This window comes from Pleurodeles waltl, chromosome 4_2 (genome assembly GCF_031143425.1).
Source record: "Pleurodeles waltl isolate 20211129_DDA chromosome 4_2, aPleWal1.hap1.20221129, whole genome shotgun sequence".
Lineage (NCBI taxonomy): Eukaryota > Metazoa > Chordata > Amphibia > Caudata > Salamandridae > Pleurodeles > Pleurodeles waltl.
In genome coordinates, this window is record NC_090443.1 from 851039243 (window position 1) to 851058252 (window position 19010).

Here is a 19010-nt window from a genome sequence, read left to right on the forward strand (position 1 = left end):
ATTTCGGCGCAAACGGAGTATAAATATGGCCCCCAGTGTCTCTCCACCACGCCACTCTGCCCCCTTCCAACAGCATCACTAGAGCAGCCTCGCTATCACTTTCTCTGAACCATGTATATTCTTTAGCTCCTGATAACCTCTTTGCCATTACATACCGCTGGTAATATATGCACAGTTACACAGGGAAAGGTGTTCCCTCATTTGCACTGGGGCAGTAAAAATACAATGGAGGGAATAAGCCCTTCACATTGTGCATGAGTGCACTCACCCAATGGGTATTGGACAAGAGAGTATGCAGACACCTCTTTCTGATTTAACAAAAAACCCACAGAAGTGCACTTCGCACACTCAGTGATCAAGTTGATGTAGTTCTTTTTATCAACTATCACTATTCAAAACACATATGCTGTTCTTTCCGCCCATACAGAACAGCTGAAAGTCTTAGCTATGGGACCCTCTTGCACTTACGTTTTCCAGCAGCACACCTATGTAATTTGCAGATGATTTCAAATTCAACAGTTCGTCTTGGCTGTTGTCTTAAATCATACAACAGTTTAACAGCCACACAATGTAAACGTAATTGCCTGGCAGTATAACTGTGTAATTTCTTTGAGAGTCTCTGTATTTCCTAAGAGAATGTTTACTAAGTTGGTCCTCCTTTTCTCATGAACCTGTTCTGGCCATATCTTTCTCTGCTGAGTCTGTATTGAGAAACAAGTCCTATTTTTTTTATCAGTACCGAGATTCAGGAAACATTCTGTGTTCTGTTCTTACTGAATTGTTTTCCACTTAAAATTACCACGACAACAATCCTTCAGCAAGGCCACGAAGATGCTTCTTTTCATAGAGGTGTTCTTATGCCATTGCCATATAGGTAGCTGCTAACTGACCCTGGGCCCGATGTACGGCTGCTTTATGCAGTCGCAAAAGGCGAAAATCACCGCTTGCGACTGCAAAATGGCCAGGTACGATGTACCATCCTTATTTTGCAAGTCAGTATGCAATACAGATACCGACTCGCAAAATAGGGATTGCGACTTACAATTAGGAAGGGGCGTCCTGAGGGTGTCCCTTCCTAATTGCGAGTCGCAGTGGTATGTATGATTGTTTTGTGACCGAGAATGTGGTCGCAAAAGAATCACAGTTAACACCAATTTCAAACTGGTGTTAACCTATTCGCAAACAGGAAGGGGTCCCTTTGGGACCCCTTCCCCTTTGTGAATGCATGTGAAAATATGTTTTCAAAGCAGGCAGTGGTCCCATGGATCACTACCTACTCAGAAAGAAGGAAAATAAAACTTTTCATTTTTTGTTTGAAATACATCCCATTTTCCTTTAAGGAAAACAGAATGTATTTTAAAAAACTGCTTTATTTAAAAAGCTGTCAGACATGGTGGTCTGCTTTCCCCAGCAGGTCACCATCCCTGTGAATGCGGCCATTCCCACTAGGGTCACAAACTGCGACCTTGCTCATGAATATTAATTTGGTAGGTCATTTGCGACCCCATTGGGAATCACTAATATGTCTGAGACACATTTGTACATTTCATTTTGTGAGTCTCTAATTGCGATTTGCAATAAATTGCAATTAGAGACTCGCAAAATGAAATGGTTGTATATATGTTCCGGTCTTAGCATCTTGAATCCCTTGTGCAGCACCATGTTTTACTGATAATACATTCAATATTTAAAAAAAAACAACATGAGAGCTCGGATAGAGGAATTTAATCCTAGTGAAAATATATTGGCCAATGAACAAACCAACAGTACTTTATTATGTCATGTAAAATACACCTATTTTCACATTATGTTAGAAAGCCTGTGAATACTTTCTCTTAAAATTTCAACTTCCATTGGCCTAATTTTTGCATTTAGAGCTATCTTCCTCGAGTATCATATATGGCATAGTTAAAAAAGAAACAAAGCGTCATTGAGGTCATTGTCTGCATACATTGCGGGTCAATGCACATTGCATGTCATCCAAATGGCATATCATGATGATTCTCCGCAATCTTCATATTGTTCTCCAAAAGGGACTCCCTAAAGGTGTCTTTGGTCCACCATCATTAGCTTGGTATGAACCTTTAGTGGAGGGTAAGAATAAGGCATATGAAGTAAGACCACAACAACCAACTATATAGTTAAATGAATAGAAAATTAAATCAAGCATATTTACAAACACTAAGCAGTGTCTGAATGAGATTGCTGCAAAGGCCAAGGCACCTGAAGTGAGCAGCCCATTTTAACCCAGGAGGATACTTTTACATGTGACATGATCTGAAATTAATCTAGCAGTGAAGGACAGGAGTGGTATCTTCAGTTTTTCATACATATTGGCCCACCATGTTACACAGTGGTGCCCCACTTTGAGGTAAATCTAAAGGCGCCTATTTGATTGACCTTTATATGTCATGAGATTTAAGATCTAAAAAATGTGTCTGAAATCGTTTGTCTATTTGCAAGTATTGGACAGGTAGTGAATCCCACACAAAAGGCGTATGAAGATCGAGGTTACATAAGATGAGTTAAGGTCTAATGTACTGTGAGTGTTTGCGGACACTGAACCTGAAATGTGTAAAACAGCAGACTTTGAAGTCACCAAAAACAAATACATTGTGCAGATTGCTTCTTCTATACAATTGGCTAAGAAAAGGCATAGTAAAGGGAGTGGCCCCTCCCTTGCAGTTCTCTAATGTATGTATCAGAGCTTTCGAATTAGAAACCATATAGTAGACAATAGTAGCTTAAAGGAACATTTAGCAAAGTGGAAGCTCTTGTGATGTAAAGTGTAGACTTTGTGAATTGCACATGGCAGCAGCTAGGGAAGCAGACAGCAGCCCAGAAGACTGATGCATAAACCCCCAAATTTCCATTGTCATATTTTCAAACAGTTGTAAACATTGATGATTCTCTCCCTCGTGGGTTTGAGGCTGCCCTGTGGGCCTTCTGAGAATGCAAATGCAGGGACCGAGATGTGATGTCCCTCGCAGGCCTCCATCACTGTATTTGCCTTCATTCCGTAGGACTGCAATAGAGATTCTACAACACCTACCACATGTCATTTGTTGCTGTGACAGATTAGTACATCTGTTGTAGCACAACAATTTCTTGGATCACATCGTAGATGCTGAGCGAAAATTGCATCTGTATTCGATCATGGATTTAATTTGCGATTTTAAGGCATTGGACCCAGAGTGCTGAGTGGATTTACATTGGTAACTTGCTTAAGAATCATTGCCTGCAACATTGTTGTAATCAAATTCTGCTGTCTCGATTTCTATAGCTATTTATTCTCTTTTTTTAGACTCCAGCAACTCCAGGTGAGGCCTTTGTTCCATGTTCATCCCAACTGCACCCTGCTACTGCTGGCATGTTTGGATCTTTATCTTTCAATCCTGCTGCCCTGCCCCCAGGTAAAATAAAATGTGCCCATTTTAATAATGGATGAGCATTAGCTTCTCATATGGGAAATGTAGGTAATTCTCTTTGGTCAATATTAGAAATGTAGGTACTTCCCTTGGATTGATGGATTCAAGCTTTCTGACTTAATTGCCTGCACTTTCACCATCTATAAAATATTACACTTTTTTAACCTGAGAGAACTCTGAATTTTAACTACCTGTCATAATAACTATTTATTGTTATACAAACACTAAGCACAGTTAATTTACACGCAGACTTTATTTACACATATGTGGATTAATCTTATTTAGCAAGGAGTGCAGCTGCATTTTGTAACTATATAGGACATTTGCCCCAAAGATGTGCAGTGGTGGTAACTTGGGATGCTGCTTTATATCTATTAACTGTCCCTCTGTCAGTGTCCCACTCTCCCGCCAGTGTACATCCCAATGTATTTCATGCATGTGCTCTGACATGCATGCTTAATGAAGGTATGGCAATGCTCACAAAAACACTTTACCCAAATTTTCAAGGACTAGTTATATTAGTAAATAATTATCTGCAAATATCGTTGGTGTATTTTATGCCTCTTCTCCCAGTTTCAAGGTAAGCAAAGAAATACAGGCACTTCTTCAAGCCTTGGATAGACTTGTGTGCATGGAAGAACACCGGTGCTCACAGATACTCTCTTTGACTTCATTCCTTTAAATGTGTGTCATTTTCCATGAAACGTTTAATGTAAGAGACCCTCTGTTCAATTATCTCTTGCCATACTTTTACCTAATATATTTCTACTTTTGAACATGAAAGTAAAGCATTTCACAGTTCTGTACTATTTTCACTATTTTGAAAATAGTTTAAATGAATTATTTTCACATTAGCGTGAGTGAGATAAAAGGTGGATGGGCATTAGAAATTTGCCGGACATCCAGAATAGTGGTTCTTGGGAAATTATTTCTAGTCGTTTTCCAAACTTCATGAATTTAGTTGAGATTCAGGGTTATCTAAATCCCATACATTTGTTAAACTTTCCATTTTTCACTTATCAGTAGAACGGTATTGAGATCAGAAGTCTTGTAATTGTGATATACTGTGAGATGCTTAAGGTAATACATTCAGCTCTTAATTTGTATAAGAATGGATGCCGATGCCCAAAGCTCTGCTTAGGAGCCCACGATTGGTACTATTAAATGTCTGTGTGCCAAATATGCAGTCTTGATTCCATCTTCTATAATGCACTGCCAGGCACACCCTGCCCCTTTAAATCACTTTTGCTGGTTCTTTCTCTTCCTTCTTAATTTCCCTGTGTTTGTTTTTCCCTCTCTTGCTCTTGGACAATGTCTTATGAGGAATAATATGTGCCATTACCCAAAAATAAGTGCAGGTTAGCCGCACAGGCATCTACCAGCTCCAGTTAAGCAGTGAGTACATTTCCTCATGGCATACAGCAAAGCAAGTCTAATGAAAGATGACAAGCACATGATATTTTGGTATGATTGAAGGAGGAAGAGAGGGAAAACTAGTCTGTATATTAAGAAACAACGGCTGCCATAGAGAACCCAATTGGTAGAAAAGGAGCTGTTGTAAGATGGTCGGGTAGAGGGGTAGATCAGTTCATCAACATAGGCAATAAATGAGTGTCACGTCCTGTCTGTGTGTGTGGGGGGGGGGTCCTGAAGTTGCAAGTGTGTTCGAGAAGAGTTCCATGGCCATAGATGACGTACTCCAAAGAAATGTGTTTCATAATTGACTTTTAGCTAATTTATACCCGTTGGTTTGTGAGTGGATTATTTTCAGAATGCAGCCTTGCATTTTGTACACATGATACTATGGTGGTCATTCTGACCCTGGCGGTCTTTGACCGCCAGGGCGGAGGACCGCGGGAGCACCGCCGACAGGCCGGCGGTGCTCCAATGGGGATTCCGACCGCGGCGGTAAAGCCGCGGTCGGACCGGCACCACTGGCGGGGTCCCGCCAGTGTACCGCGGCCCCATTGAATCCTCCGCGGCGGCGCAGCTTGCTGCACCGCCGCGGGGATTCCGACCCCCCCTACCGCCATCCAGATCCCGGCGGTCGGACCGCCGAGATCCGGATGGCGGTAGGGGGGGTCGCGGGGCCCCTGGGGGCCCCTGCAATGCCCATGCCACTGGCATGGGCATTGCAGGGGCCCCCGTAAGAGGGCCCCTACATGTATTTCACTGTCTGCTGCGCAGACAGTGAAATACGCGACGGGTGCAACTGCACCCGTCGCACAGCTTCCACTCCGCCGGCTCGATTCCGAGCCGGCTTCATCGTGGAAGCCTCTTTCCCGCTGGGCTGGCTGGCGGTCTGAAGGCGACCGCCCGCCAGCCCAGCGGGAAAGTCAGAATTACCGCCGCGGTCTTTCGACCGCGGAACGGTAACCTGACGGCGGGACTTTGGCGGGCGGCCTCCGCCGCCCGCCAAGGTCAGAATGAGGGCCTATATCATGCCTCAGTCACATAGGACGGGAGCCTAAATCTGTTCAAAGGCATCTATCATGTCTTGAACTCTGTAAATCAGCTTCCCGGAGGAGGCTGTTCAGTAAAGTTCCATAAGCCATTCTCTGGAGGATCATGTGACTGATAGCCACCAATGTGGCACAACGTGTACCCTGGCAACCATCAAGAATTTTGCGCGAGAGTGATACCTCAGTGAATGTGTTTGACTGACGGATATACACATCAACCTATCTTACAAAAAAAAAGGTAAGGATTTTTTAATCCAAAAAAATAATTTAAAAAACATTGCACATAGCCAAGAATGAAAATCAGATTGTAAAGACGCTGAAAGGTTTTAGAAAATATGAAGGGAGCACATCCACTCTAAAGGGACACAGCATCGTGAGTACAGCACAGCAGCCTTAAATAACAAAGGGCCTGATTTATAAACGGAGGCTTAATTTATCACTCTGAAATGTGAACTTTTATAAATACTGTTGAACAGAAACCAATGTAAATTACCCCCATCTACAGGTATATGCCTATTGAAGAACTGTAATATATCTTTGAACACCCAGCCATAAACTCATAAAACATTTGTGAAAGGAAATCGTTTGAGTAGAACAATGCTATTAAAACGTGTGCTATTAGAATAAGTTATCTAAAGTGATATGGCAAAGCAATACAGAAGTGAACAAATGATGAAAACATAAGCTTTCACCAGAAGTAGATGCTCTTATTTTGTTCTGCTTTAACAAAATGTATGAATTCTCAGACCTTCCTAGTTCACGTAAATAGTTCCCATCTTTTAGCTGTGACTTTGAAGAAATACCCGTAATGAAATCCAATGTTTCCAAAAATCTTTGGTAAATAAAAGCGCAAAATCAGGAAATCAGGCGTCCTAATTGCTGTTGCTTTTGAGACACGTGTATTTTTTTTTTTTAACGTCGAACATAACTGACAAGCTATAGAAATCTCTACATAGAGTGCTGCAAGATATACAGATGATTCTACGATTTTGTGCGTAGAGATCTTTATTAATCTTCTTAGCGTCGGATTGGTGAACCACAAGCAACCCTGGCAAAAAAAGCTCAAACCAGGTCGCTCTATTTGTCTTCTTGCACTATCAGTCTCTTTCCATCCATCTATTTTCTTTTTCTTAGCTGTCTTACTTTTCTCACTTTTATATCTTTCAGTCTGCCCTCCACGTTCTCTCTCTCTTCCAGCGTCCCATGCCTGCTGCAATTAACCTTGGGGAACAAAGGAAAATGACAGGGTCACCAGTAGCCTTGGGCTTTCATAACTTGCCTCCAAGGATAGTAACCCACCGGGGGACTGCCCGGTGGAATAAAAAGCCTATCCGCGCTAGTTCTTCTTTAATAGCTATAGGAGGGGCAGGACATTGGCGACCCTTAAATAGAAGCTTAACAGCCTCTTAAAGATGTGTTTTGAAATCCTCTCAATAATGTAAGCTTGCTATTGCAAGCCTGGTGAGGGAGGAATATTGTTATGACACTTATTGGACAGAGGATCATAATCCACACCTTTTTCTTTTTTCAATGTGGAAATGCAATCCAGCAGAAAATGCAAATGTATGCCCGAATTTGCATCTGCTATTCCATGGATTGAAAAAAACACCACTATTATCCCACCTGTGCCTATAAATATAAAAGCTATTGGTGGAGAGTGAATTAGGCAAAAAAAAAAAAACATCATATAAAACAGAGAGCTCTTGGCAGATTTACGAAGTACCCCTGCTAACCCTATTTAATTGGCTTTTGAAGGAAGATATGCTGTTGATGTACCTGAGAAGTGTCTCTGTCACGCACCTTCAGTGATATAGAAAGGAAGATTGGTGAAAATACTCTATTGTAGTCACACAAACCTTTTCTAGGCAAACTCTGTTTGCAAGAAAATGTGTTCCCTCTGAATGCATGCTATGTGGTGCCTTATGGCAGAGGAGCATCACCCCGCTGCTGAAAGCACAAAAACAAAGGGATATTAAAAGTATTTTATAATCCCTTCATTTTTCTGCTTTTGTAGGGTGGGGCGGGCCAGTATCCTCCACGTCATCAAGTGGAGGAGGACTGATGGTGCACTTCTCAATGCTCATGTCAGTTTGGCCGGCCATCCAAGGCCGGCCAAACTGACATTTTTACTTAGAAATCTACATCTGGCTGTCCACCAAGAGCAGTGTCCCACTCCCTCCCTGAGTGGCATTTCTGCCTGCTCAGGCCTATGCCAGTGCGTCTTTCATGCTGTGTAACAGCATGAAAGAAGTGTCTGGATTGGGTGGGGAGGGAGGAAGAAGACGAGAGGCGGATGGAGTGGCAGAACATGGAGGCGGCAGGTAAGTTTATGTTTTTTTTTATTGCACTCCCCACTCTCCGTGCGTTGCCCCCCCACCCATGCTCCACATTCTGCTGCCCCCACCCCCCTGCTCCTTCCTAACAGCGGCCACTACTGTATTGTAGCTCCATAGCTTGGGAAGTCTGGCCTATTTAGCCGGCTAATTTAGCCAGCCCCTCGTAATGAGGGCCTTTAGTATGTAATTTATTAAGGCCCGAGAGCTGTCATAATTTATGAATATGAGGATTACACTACCTATAGAACAAGTACTGATTCAGTGTAAGTTTTTTTTTTAATGACTTCACTGAGAACAAGAGGGCACATTTATTGTGCAATGTGTTTAATGAGTATGGGAATAGTTAGGGTGTTGTGAGCAAAATCTCTGTGCTTAATATTGCCTCTTCGGGAGCTGCTTGTTGATGGGAATGTTCTCATGAGAACACTTATCTAGGGTTAGGTTTGAGACTAAACTCTTATAATAAAACGGTTTTCCTCATAGAAAGGTCTTTTGGAGGTGGAAGCTAATTGGGAGAAAAGACAAAGAGACAACTTCGGCTGTTTACAGAACAGATCATAGATGAATAGAGAAAAAGTCTGGGCTCGATTATAACGAGGAAGGAGGAAATCATCAAGGGTTGGAGAAGAGGAATAACAAATATTAGAATTTTAGATTCGCATTAAATACAGCATCCCACCCAAGCAAATACAAAAACGTGCTATTCCTAAAAATGTATATTCATAGTTGGTTTCCAAAATAGTGTTATAATATAAATTTAAATGGGTTTTTTAATTAGTACGTGAGAAAATTTAAAAGTACAACAAATGTCCAATTAGCCTGCTAAGCCTCAGAAAGAAGATGTAGCTGATCAAATGTGTTCATATTAGATAAACCCAGGCATATGGTTCCTTATGCGAGTGTAATCTTGCATAAATTCTGAATGTTGGTTATCACCTGCTTAGAGGAATTTTTGCTTATTTTTCCATATGCTTACAGTTTTCAAGTAATTTTTGCACATGGGAGAATGTTTCTTATAGAAAATGGCAAAGGAGATTGCCAAATGCATGGAGCATGATACATTAGTATAAATGATATATAATTTTTATTTAGGGCATCACCAAAGCATCATTTGTGTAATACTCATAATTTTGAACAAAATTGAACATGTTATAGTTGTAGAAAAAGAATTAAGACTAACACAGGTTCTTAACATAACAGATCATGACAAACTTTGTGTGTTATTTATTATGCCTTACTTACCGGTATAAAAGCTTACCAGCACGGCATGGAACTGTGCTATGCCGCACAATCGCGTGCCCATCCCTTAGTAAATCATCCTCAAATTCCGGTAGACTGAGCAGTATAAAAACATTATACATTTTCATGATTTGATAGAACCCTCACTTTTTCTGCTGTTTGTTCATTCTGGGATATTTTCTTCAGTTTGCACTTAAAAATTAAGGTTAATTAATGCCTGAGCAACACAGGCGACCAATATGGACTCAGCATAAAACTGAGTTGTAAGATCCTTCGTGAAGAGCAAAGGTAAGACAGACTACGAAAGTAGATAGATTCACTCAAAAAGAATCCCTAGTTGCTTAGATGTTTTAACCAGTTGGCTTTTAACGAGTCTTAAAACACTCCCAAAGCATGGAACAACCTCTGCAACACATCAAAGCCTACTCCTCGCTTTTTTAAATCTGTCAGGAGCTGAAGACCTGGCTTTTTAATTATTCAACCTACCAAAAACCAGGGCTAGGCACACACCTGCTCAGCACCCTTGAAGGTGATAGTGAGCTTTAATAATACACATAACATAGTTGATTTTGAACACTGTTTCACAACATCTGAGTAATGAAACCTTTCAGCTTGTCACATACAAAGAAAAAGAAGCCCATGATAAGGGATTTTGGGCGAGATGTACAAAATTCTCATTTTGCATGTTCTAAATAGTGACTCTTAGAAATCGCTATTTAGGAAATGCAAAATGGATTGTACAAAAATTGTGATTACCTAATGCTAAACCATTCCTTCCCATGAGCCTAATGGCCCATGGGTAGGAATGGCTTTGCATTTCCTAATTTGTGTTTTCCTAATAGGAGATCACAGAATAGGAACTGCCATACCAAGCGTGACTATGGCCCTAAGGCCCCTCTGGATGCACCCCAAAAACATGTGGTGCACATTTAATGTGCACAAATGCCCTAGGGGCATGTGCGAGCTACATGTAACTTTAAAAAATGCATTTTTGGTGTATATTTTAAAATTGCACATGGCTACATCTTCCCTAACTGCTCCTTTCGCATTTAGGAAATGCTTTGTACATGTGCTTAGGAAATCCCTAAATGCCTTTGTACATATAGAAAGGCCATTTAGCATTTCTTAATGGACTGAAGTTGTGATTCAGTCAATTAAGAAATGCTAAATGCTTTCATACATCTGGCCACAAATGTCTAAGGGGGTAATTTAGAGTTTGGAGAGCTGGAGGGCCATCTCAAATCTGCAGTGCTTTCGCTCTGCTGAATGTTTTGATCATCTTCTCTACATAGAGTTGGTAGAAGTGCTTGGTTTCTGATGGCATATTCTTTGCTGGCCTGATGACCTATCCATCACTGGTCCATCAGATCATAAGTGACAGTCATCCCAATTGAAATTGGGGATAGAAACTGCACAGGATTGGCAGGGAAATTATCCCAGGCCGACCACATATAGGGAAAAAACTCAGTTATTGTGTGGGCCTTTGACTGTTTTCTTTTTCAAGTTTAAACACCTGCTCCGGGAGTTCATTTATCAAAAACAAAATATTTTTATCAGGATGGCATAGTAAACATGGTTCTCATTCGGCAAACCTCCACTAAAGTGATGGAGCCATCATAGAGTATACCCCACTAAAGGCGTAGATTTCCCTGACTGCATTACAGTAATATTGTACCTCGGTAAGGTGGAGGCGATAGCCCCCATCATGCCACTGGGCTCAAAAATCATGTACCATACTGTAAATAAAACCCCATATCTTGAATTCTATTATTAGAATATCATGGAGCTTTAAATACTTTGTGCAGCACTTGTGAGGAGGTGCCAGTAGGAGTAAGAAAATGGGAACCTTCCACATTAGTTTGTTAACTATTTGTTCCGAATGTGCAACGGATCTATTTGTGGAACCACGTTTAAAGTATTAGAAAAGTACTAGCTCAGAAGCCCAGGATTTTTTCAGAAAACATGATGCAAGTGTAAACCAAAAAAGACAACTTGCTTCAGGATGATCCAACTGCTACCATCAAAGTGGCACTCCAATTTGCTCCGTTCAGTCAGCTCAAGACATCACATCACGGGGACCTGTAATGACTGAATAAAAGTTAAATTAATTTTATTAACTGAAAAAAGCAAAATGAATTCAATTAACCTTCATCCTTGTGTCATTAGTCTCTACCTCTTTTAGTTATTCCCTTCTGTTAGGCTTTAATTTGAGGATGATAGGTTCCCTGGATGTCTGGCCTCAGTTTCAATTCATCCACTTTTTCTTGAGTCATTCCAAAGCATGAAGTCAGTTAAAAAAATGAGTGCCCGAGGAAAGGTTTGCAGTGTGTGCTTTTTGGCTGAGAGAACCCATTAACAACAGGGAGACACTGACACCTGAGGAGGTAGAAAAGTGGGACCTGTCCTTTGGTCTTTGGAAAGTGTAATTCTGTGCAAGAGCTGTTAGAAATGGGGTCTTTGGTTGACAGTCAGGTTACCCCCTGTTCAAGCAAGGACCCTCACTCTAGTTAGGATAAAAGAGAATCACCCTCAGCTAACCCCTGCTTACCCCCTTGGTAGCTTGGCAGAGCAGTAGGCTTAACCTCAGAGTGCTGGGCGTAAAGTATTTGTACCAACACACACAGTAACTTAATGAAAACACTACAAAATGACACAACACCAGTTTAGAAAAATAGGAAATATTTATCTAGACAAAACAAGACCAAAACGACAAAAATCCAACATACACAAGTCAAGTTATGATTTTTTAAAGGTTTAAAATAAAAAGAGTCTTTAGGTAGTTGTAACACCACACTAGCACTGCTAGCTTGAAAATGTACCTGGTTTGCGGCAAAAATAACCCCGCACGGGCGGTGTGCGTCGAAAATAACCCTGCACGGGTATATGCGTCGAAAACAGCTCGGCACGGCGAGGCGCGTCGAAAAAGCCAGCCACGCGACGGTCCGAAAGTCCCGCGGCGCTGGTTGCGATCTCTCAGCCTTCGTCAGCGATGCTGCGCGTCGTTTCTCCTGCTCCGGGCGTCGATTCTCCGGTCGCGTTTCCTGCGGCGTCGTTTCTCAGCTGCGGAGTCGGCGTCGCGTCGTTTTCTCAGCCGCGATCGGGTTCGCGTCGATCTTTTCTCCGCACGGCGCTCGGTGCGTGTATTTTTGTCCTTAGGCTGCCAGCCTCTCCTTTCAGGGTCCCAGGAACTGGAAGGGCACCACAGAGCAGAGTAGGGGTCTCTCCAGAGACTCCAGGTGCTGGCAGGAAGAAGTCTTTGCTATCCCTGAGACTTCAACAACAGGAGGCAAGCTCTACATCAAGCCCTTGGAGATTTCTTCTTCAAGATGGAAGGCACACAAAGTCCAGTCTTTGCCCTCTTACTCTGGCAGAAGCAGCACTGCAGGAAAGCTCCACAAAGCACAGTCACAGGCAGGGCAGCACTTGTTCCTCAGCGATCAGCTCTTCTCCAGGCAGAGGTTCCTCTTGATTCCAGAAGTGTTTCTGAAGTTTGTAAGTTTGGGTGCCCTTCTTATACCCATTTTAGTCTTTGAAGTCACCTTTCTTCAAAGGGGACTCACACCTTCTTGTGAAATCCTGCCTTGCCCAGGCAAGGCCTCAGACACACACCAGGGGGCTGGAGACAGCATTGTCAGAGGCAGGCACAGTCCTTTCAGATGAGAGTGACCACTCCACCCCTCCCTCCTAGCAGAGATGGCTAATCAGGAAATGCAGATCACACCCCAGCTCCCTTTGTGTCACTGTCTGGTGGGAGGTGAAAAACAACCCAACTGTCAAACTGACCCAGACAGGGAATCCACAAACCAGGCAGAGTCACAGAATGGTTTAAGCAAGAAAATGCTCACTTTCTAAAAGTGGCATTTCCAAACGCACAATCTTAAAATCAACTTTACTAAAAGATGTATTTTTAAATTGTGAGTTCAGGGATCCCAAACTCCACATGTCCATCTACTCTCTAGGGGAATCTACACTTTAATCATATTTAAAGGTAGCCCCCATATTATCCTATGAGAGAGAGACAGACCTTGCAACAGTGAAAACGAAATTGGCAGTATTTCACTGTCAGGACATATAAACCACATTACTATATGTCCTACCTTATCCATACACTGCACCCTGCCCTTGGGGCTACCTAGGGCATACCTTAGGGGTGCCTTACATGTAAGAAAAGGGAAGGTTTAGGCCTGGCAAGTGGGTACACTTGCCAAGTCGAATTTACAGTGTAAAAATACACATACAGACACTGCAGTGGCAGGTCTGAGACATGATTACAGAGCTACTTATGTGGGTGGCACAACCAGTGCTGCAGGCCCACTAGTAGCATTTGATTTACAGGCCCTGGCACCTCTAGTGCACCTTACTAGGGACTTACTAGTAAATCAAATATGCCAATCATGGATAAACCACTTACATACAATTTAAACAGGAGAGCATATGCACTTTAGCACTGGTTAGCAGTGGTAAAGTGCTCAGAGTTGAAAAGCCAACAGCAACATGTCAGAAAAATATAGGAGGCAGGAGGCAAAAAAGTCTGGGGATGACCCTGCATAAGCAAAAGTCCAACACGACCCCCTACCAGCCTAAAGCCAGGGGAGAACAATCAATACCTTGATGTACTTCCCTGATTGGGGCGATAGAACAGGGACCCAGGCCCACAACAGCAGGGGCATGTTCCAGTTCTACGCCTTCCTGACTCCAGTTGGATCCCTCTGTCCATACTCTCAGGGCCCACTAAGCTAACCCATGGGGAACCCTTCTCCACATCTACAGACACCATCTGTGCAACACCTAACTTTACTTTGCTCACAGATGTATTGCAATGGGCAGATAGTACCACCAGGGCCAACACAATGGTGTTGCCGACTCCACCCCTGGGGTGTGACTTTCGTCCTTCCCCCCCCAGGGGCAACTCTGTCCACCAGGACAGCAAGCCACAGTGGCCCCAGACAACTGTCAGGGATGAGAGCCCGACCTCAGGCCTCTCTAACCACTGTGACTGTGGAGAGTGGGGGGTGGTAGCCCCAGGTGCCTGGCACCCTTTGACCACTCTCTCTTCCACCAGGTCAGGGATGACAACCTGACCCTGGTCCGCCCCTCTGGGGCTCTGTACCCTCCCTGCAGAAGCGGCACCCCCAGAGTCAAAAACTGTCAGGGTGCTTGTAGAAGCAGTCCTGCACAATGCTTCCATCAGTGCAGGGATGTTAACCTGCAACTGATCCTCCAACCTGGGGTCTGTACCTTCAGGTTGGACCAGGGCCAGGGGTGAGGCTTCCCTCCCCCTGCTCTCTCTTCTGGGGTCCTGAACCACCCAACTAGGAGCGGCCCCCCCAGAAGACAACATGGTAGGGGCACTGTTAGCAGTAGCCCCTTCCTCCAGGTCAGGGGGGACACCCTTAACCTGGCCTCCCAATCCAGGGTCTGTACCCACAGACTGGATCACTGCCTGGCAAACCAGGACTTCTTGGGGGGCATACCTACCCCCTACCAGGTCAGAGTTTACCCTCTGAACCTGGTCATCCAACCCAGGGTCACCACCCTGCGGTTGAACCACTGCCTGGTACACCAGGACTTCCAGGGGGGCACACTTACCCCCCTCAAGGGACACACTGTCCCGAAGGGCCACACAAGAGTCTGGCTGGCGCAGGTCTCCTGACCTCTGCCCATCTGACAGAGTCTGGATTCCCCCCAACCCAGAAATGGTCTCACCAAGGTCATTCATGGGGGGCTCTGCTCTCAGAGCTGACCCCTGACCCTCCAGGTTCTCCACTGGGGTCCGCAACCCCCTCTCAACCCTCTGTCTGGACTTCTGCACCCCCTCACTAGGAGTGGTACTGCCAGACACCAGAACTGGTGGGACGCTGGCTACAGCCGCCCCCCCAAGTTCTCCTGACACTGTGGGGTCTCCCTCAACAGATGGCCCTATGGTACAGGCTAGGCTCCCCTCCTGGTGTTCCCGCAGGGAACCCTCTAGGACCTGGGACCGGATCTCGGGCACCTTGGGCCTCAACCCATCCCCATTCCCTCTCCTCTGAGACTGGACATGGGGTCCCTCACCCATCCCACTACACTGGGACCTACCTGGGACACTACAATCCTTCCCTACCTCACCTGGTTGGGAACTACCTAGACCACTCCTCTCAGGAGCACCCCCAAATGCCTCTTCAGACTCTCTGGTACTCACCCAGAAGTCTGCCTCCAGTGTAAGCTCCCTGGGGTCAGAGAACTCACACTCCACCTGGTGTTGGCATAGCTCTGGAAAATAAGGACTAGACATATGCTCTCCAGCAATTACATCACTCAGCCCCTCACATGAATTAACCAAAGTACCCTTCACCCAACCATCCAGTGACTCTGCTTTGAAAAAGCACCCCACATCACCCTCCTGAGACTGGTGAGACAGTACCTGACTGTCCCTGACACTCAACCCACACTCTTCTGGGATGTTTTCACACTCCATAACCAGGACTTCTACCTGGGGGGAACCCCTCTCCCTGTCACTCTCACTTAGAGTCAGTAGAGTGTCCCTCCCACCAGTAGGAATATGACTCCCCATGCCAGTTCCCCAATCCACCTCAGGGACCCTGTGCATCACTGGAGCTACCTCATACCCCTGAACCTCCTGGCGTGTGTTAACTCCCTCCTTCAAGTAGGGCACCACCTCTCTGGGCATGTGCACTTCTGCAGCATCACTGGATATACAATTGTTGCTGCCACCATTCCAGCTGGACTCAGCCCTCATGACTTCCAGCTCTTTCAATTTAAGCTCGTAAGCATAAATCATTTTTTTAATCTCTAAGTTCCTCCTCCTTACTTCCAACTCTTCCCACTTGTCATACTCCCTTTGCATCCTCAACTTTTCTGCCTCCAACCGGCGAACCCTTTCTGCCTGTCTGTCCTGTAACTCTTCAGGAGTCAGACCCTTGGGTGACACCCTGCCATCCCTCCTGGGGACCCTCCCCCCAGGCGTGACAGGTTCCTCCACTACACCACTGTGTATCCTCTGCACTTCCCCCCCCATATTCTCCTCCTCTGTGTGCCCTCCAGCCTTCTTGATTGTCACCCAAGCCCTCTGTGCCTGTTGCAGCTCCCCCTCCCTGGTGGAGCTCTCAGTGGGACAGTCAAGATTTTTAAGGAACTGTTTCAATTGAGCTACTGAGTACTCCTTCAGTTTCTCCATTTCAAACACAGCTCCAGCTGTTGCATCTCCAGATTGAGACATGATGGTCACAAGTGCGAAGTTCCAAAAGGCAGAAAAAAATAATTTCCCAATGAAGTAAAAAGAATCAGTCAAGGGATCAGCAAAATCATGGAAGTAGAATAAAAAGAGTCCTTAAGAGAAAAATCAAAAGATCACCAAACAAGTAGTATGTGGTCACGTAGTGGTCTGAGATCAAAACAGTAGTGTACACTTAATTACTGTATGTCAAGTACAAATACAAGTCCAATCCCGACCGCTGGTCACCAATGTTAGAAATGGGGTCTTTGGTTGACAGTCAGGTTACCCCCTGTTCAAGCAAGGACCCTCACTCTAGTTAGGATAAAAGAGAATCACCCTCAGCTAACCCCTGCTTACCCCCTTGGTAGCTTGGCAGAGCAGTAGGCTTAACCTCAGAGTGCTGGGCGTAAAGTATTTGTACCAACACACACAGTAACTTAATGAAAACACTACAAAATGACACAACACCAGTTTAGAAAAATAGGAAATATTTATCTAGACAAAACAAGACCAAAACGACAAAAATCCAACATACACAAGTCAAGTTATGATTTTTTAAAGGTTTAAAATAAAAAGAGTCTTTAGGTAGTTGTAACACCACACTAGCACTGCTAGCGTGAAAATGTACCTGGTTTGCGGCAAAAATAACCCCGCACGGGCGGTGTGCGTCGAAAATAACCCTGCACGGGTATATGCGTCGAAAACAGCTCGGCACGGCGAGGCGCGTCGAAAAAGCCAGCCACGCGACGGTCCGAAAGTCCCGCGGCGCTGGTTGCGATCTCTCAGCCTTCGTCAGCGATGCTGCGCGTCGTTTCTCCTGCTCCGGGCGTCGATTCTCCGGTCGCGTTTCCTGCGGCGTCGTTTCTCAGCTGCGGAGTCGGCGTCGCGTCGTTTTCTCAGCCGCGATCGGGTTCGCGTCGATCTTTTCTCCGCACGGCGCTCGGTGCGTGTATTTTTGTCCTTAGGCTGCCAGCCTCTCCTTTCAGGGTCCCAGGAACTGGAAGGGCACCACAGAGCAGAGTAGGGGTCTCTCCAGAGACTCCAGGTGCTGGCAGGAAGAAGTCTTTGCTATCCCTGAGACTTCAACAACAGGAGGCAAGCTCTACATCAAGCCCTTGGAGATTTCTTCTTCAAGATGGAAGGCACACAAAGTCCAGTCTTTGCCCTCTTACTCTGGCAGAAGCAGCACTGCAGGAAAGCTCCACAAAGCACAGTCACAGGCAGGGCAGCACTTGTTCCTCAGCGATCAGCTCTTCTCCAGGCAGAGGTTCCTCTTGATTCCAGAAGTGTTTCTGAAGTTTGTAAGTTTGGGTGCCCTTCTTATACCCATTTTAGTCTTTGAAGTCACCTTTCTTCAAAGGGGACTCACACCTTCTTGTGAAATCCTGCCTTGCCCAGGCAAGGCCTCAGACACACACCAGGGGGCTGGAGACAGCATTGTCAGAGGCAGGCACAGTCCTTTCAGATGAGAGTGACCACTCCACCCCTCCCTCCTAGCAGAGATGGCTAATCAGGAAATGCAGATCACACCCCAGCTCCCTTTGTGTCACTGTCTGGTGGGAGGTGAAAAACAACCCAACTGTCAAACTGACCCAGACAGGGAATCCACAAACCAGGCAGAGTCACAGAATGGTTTAAGCAAGAAAATGCTCACTTTCTAAAAGTGGCATTTCCAAACGCACAATCTTAAAATCAACTTTACTAAAAGATGTATTTTTAAATTGTGAGTTCAGGGATCCCAAACTCCACATGTCCATCTACTCTCTAGGGGAATCTACACTTTAATCATATTTAAAGGTAGCCCCCATATTATCCTATGAGAGAGAGACAGACCTTGCAACAGTGAAAACGAAATTGGCAGTATTTCACTGTCAGGACATATAAACCACATTACTATATGTCCTACCTTATCCATACACTGCACCCTGCCCTTGGGGCTACCTAGGGCATACCTTAGGGGTGCCTTACATGTAAGAAAAGGGAAGGTTTAGGCCTGGCAAGTGGGTACACTTGCCAAGTCGAATTTACAGTGTAAAAATACACATACAGACACTGCAGTGGCAGGTCTGAGACATGATTACAGAGCTACTTATGTGGGTGGCACAACCAGTGCTGCAGGCCCACTAGTAGCATTTGATTTACAGGCCCTGGCACCTCTAGTGCACCTTACTAGGGACTTACTAGTAAATCAAATATGCCAATCATGGATAAACCACTTACATACAATTTAAACAGGAGAGCATATGCACTTTAGCACTGGTTAGCAGTGGTAAAGTGCTCAGAGTTGAAAAGCCAACAGCAACATGTCAGAAAAATATAGGAGGCAGGA

The 19010-nt window shown here is 44.7% G+C and overlaps 1 protein-coding gene across 10 annotated transcripts in view; it reads left to right on the forward strand.

The window, feature by feature from the left end:
• DAB1 (DAB adaptor protein 1) overlaps positions 1 to 19010 on the forward strand; it is a 3348596-nt gene that overhangs the window by 3266634 nt on the left and 62952 nt on the right. For 7 of the 10 annotated variants that reach the window (XM_069232585.1, XM_069232581.1, XM_069232583.1 and 4 more), the window contains one exon: positions 3305 to 3413. In XM_069232585.1, coding sequence (XP_069088686.1) covers positions 3305 to 3413 — 109 coding nt within the window. The remainder of the gene's footprint in view (positions 1 to 3304; positions 3414 to 19010) is intronic. The other 3 variants (XM_069232587.1, XM_069232589.1, XM_069232590.1) reach the window with 1 other exon arrangement.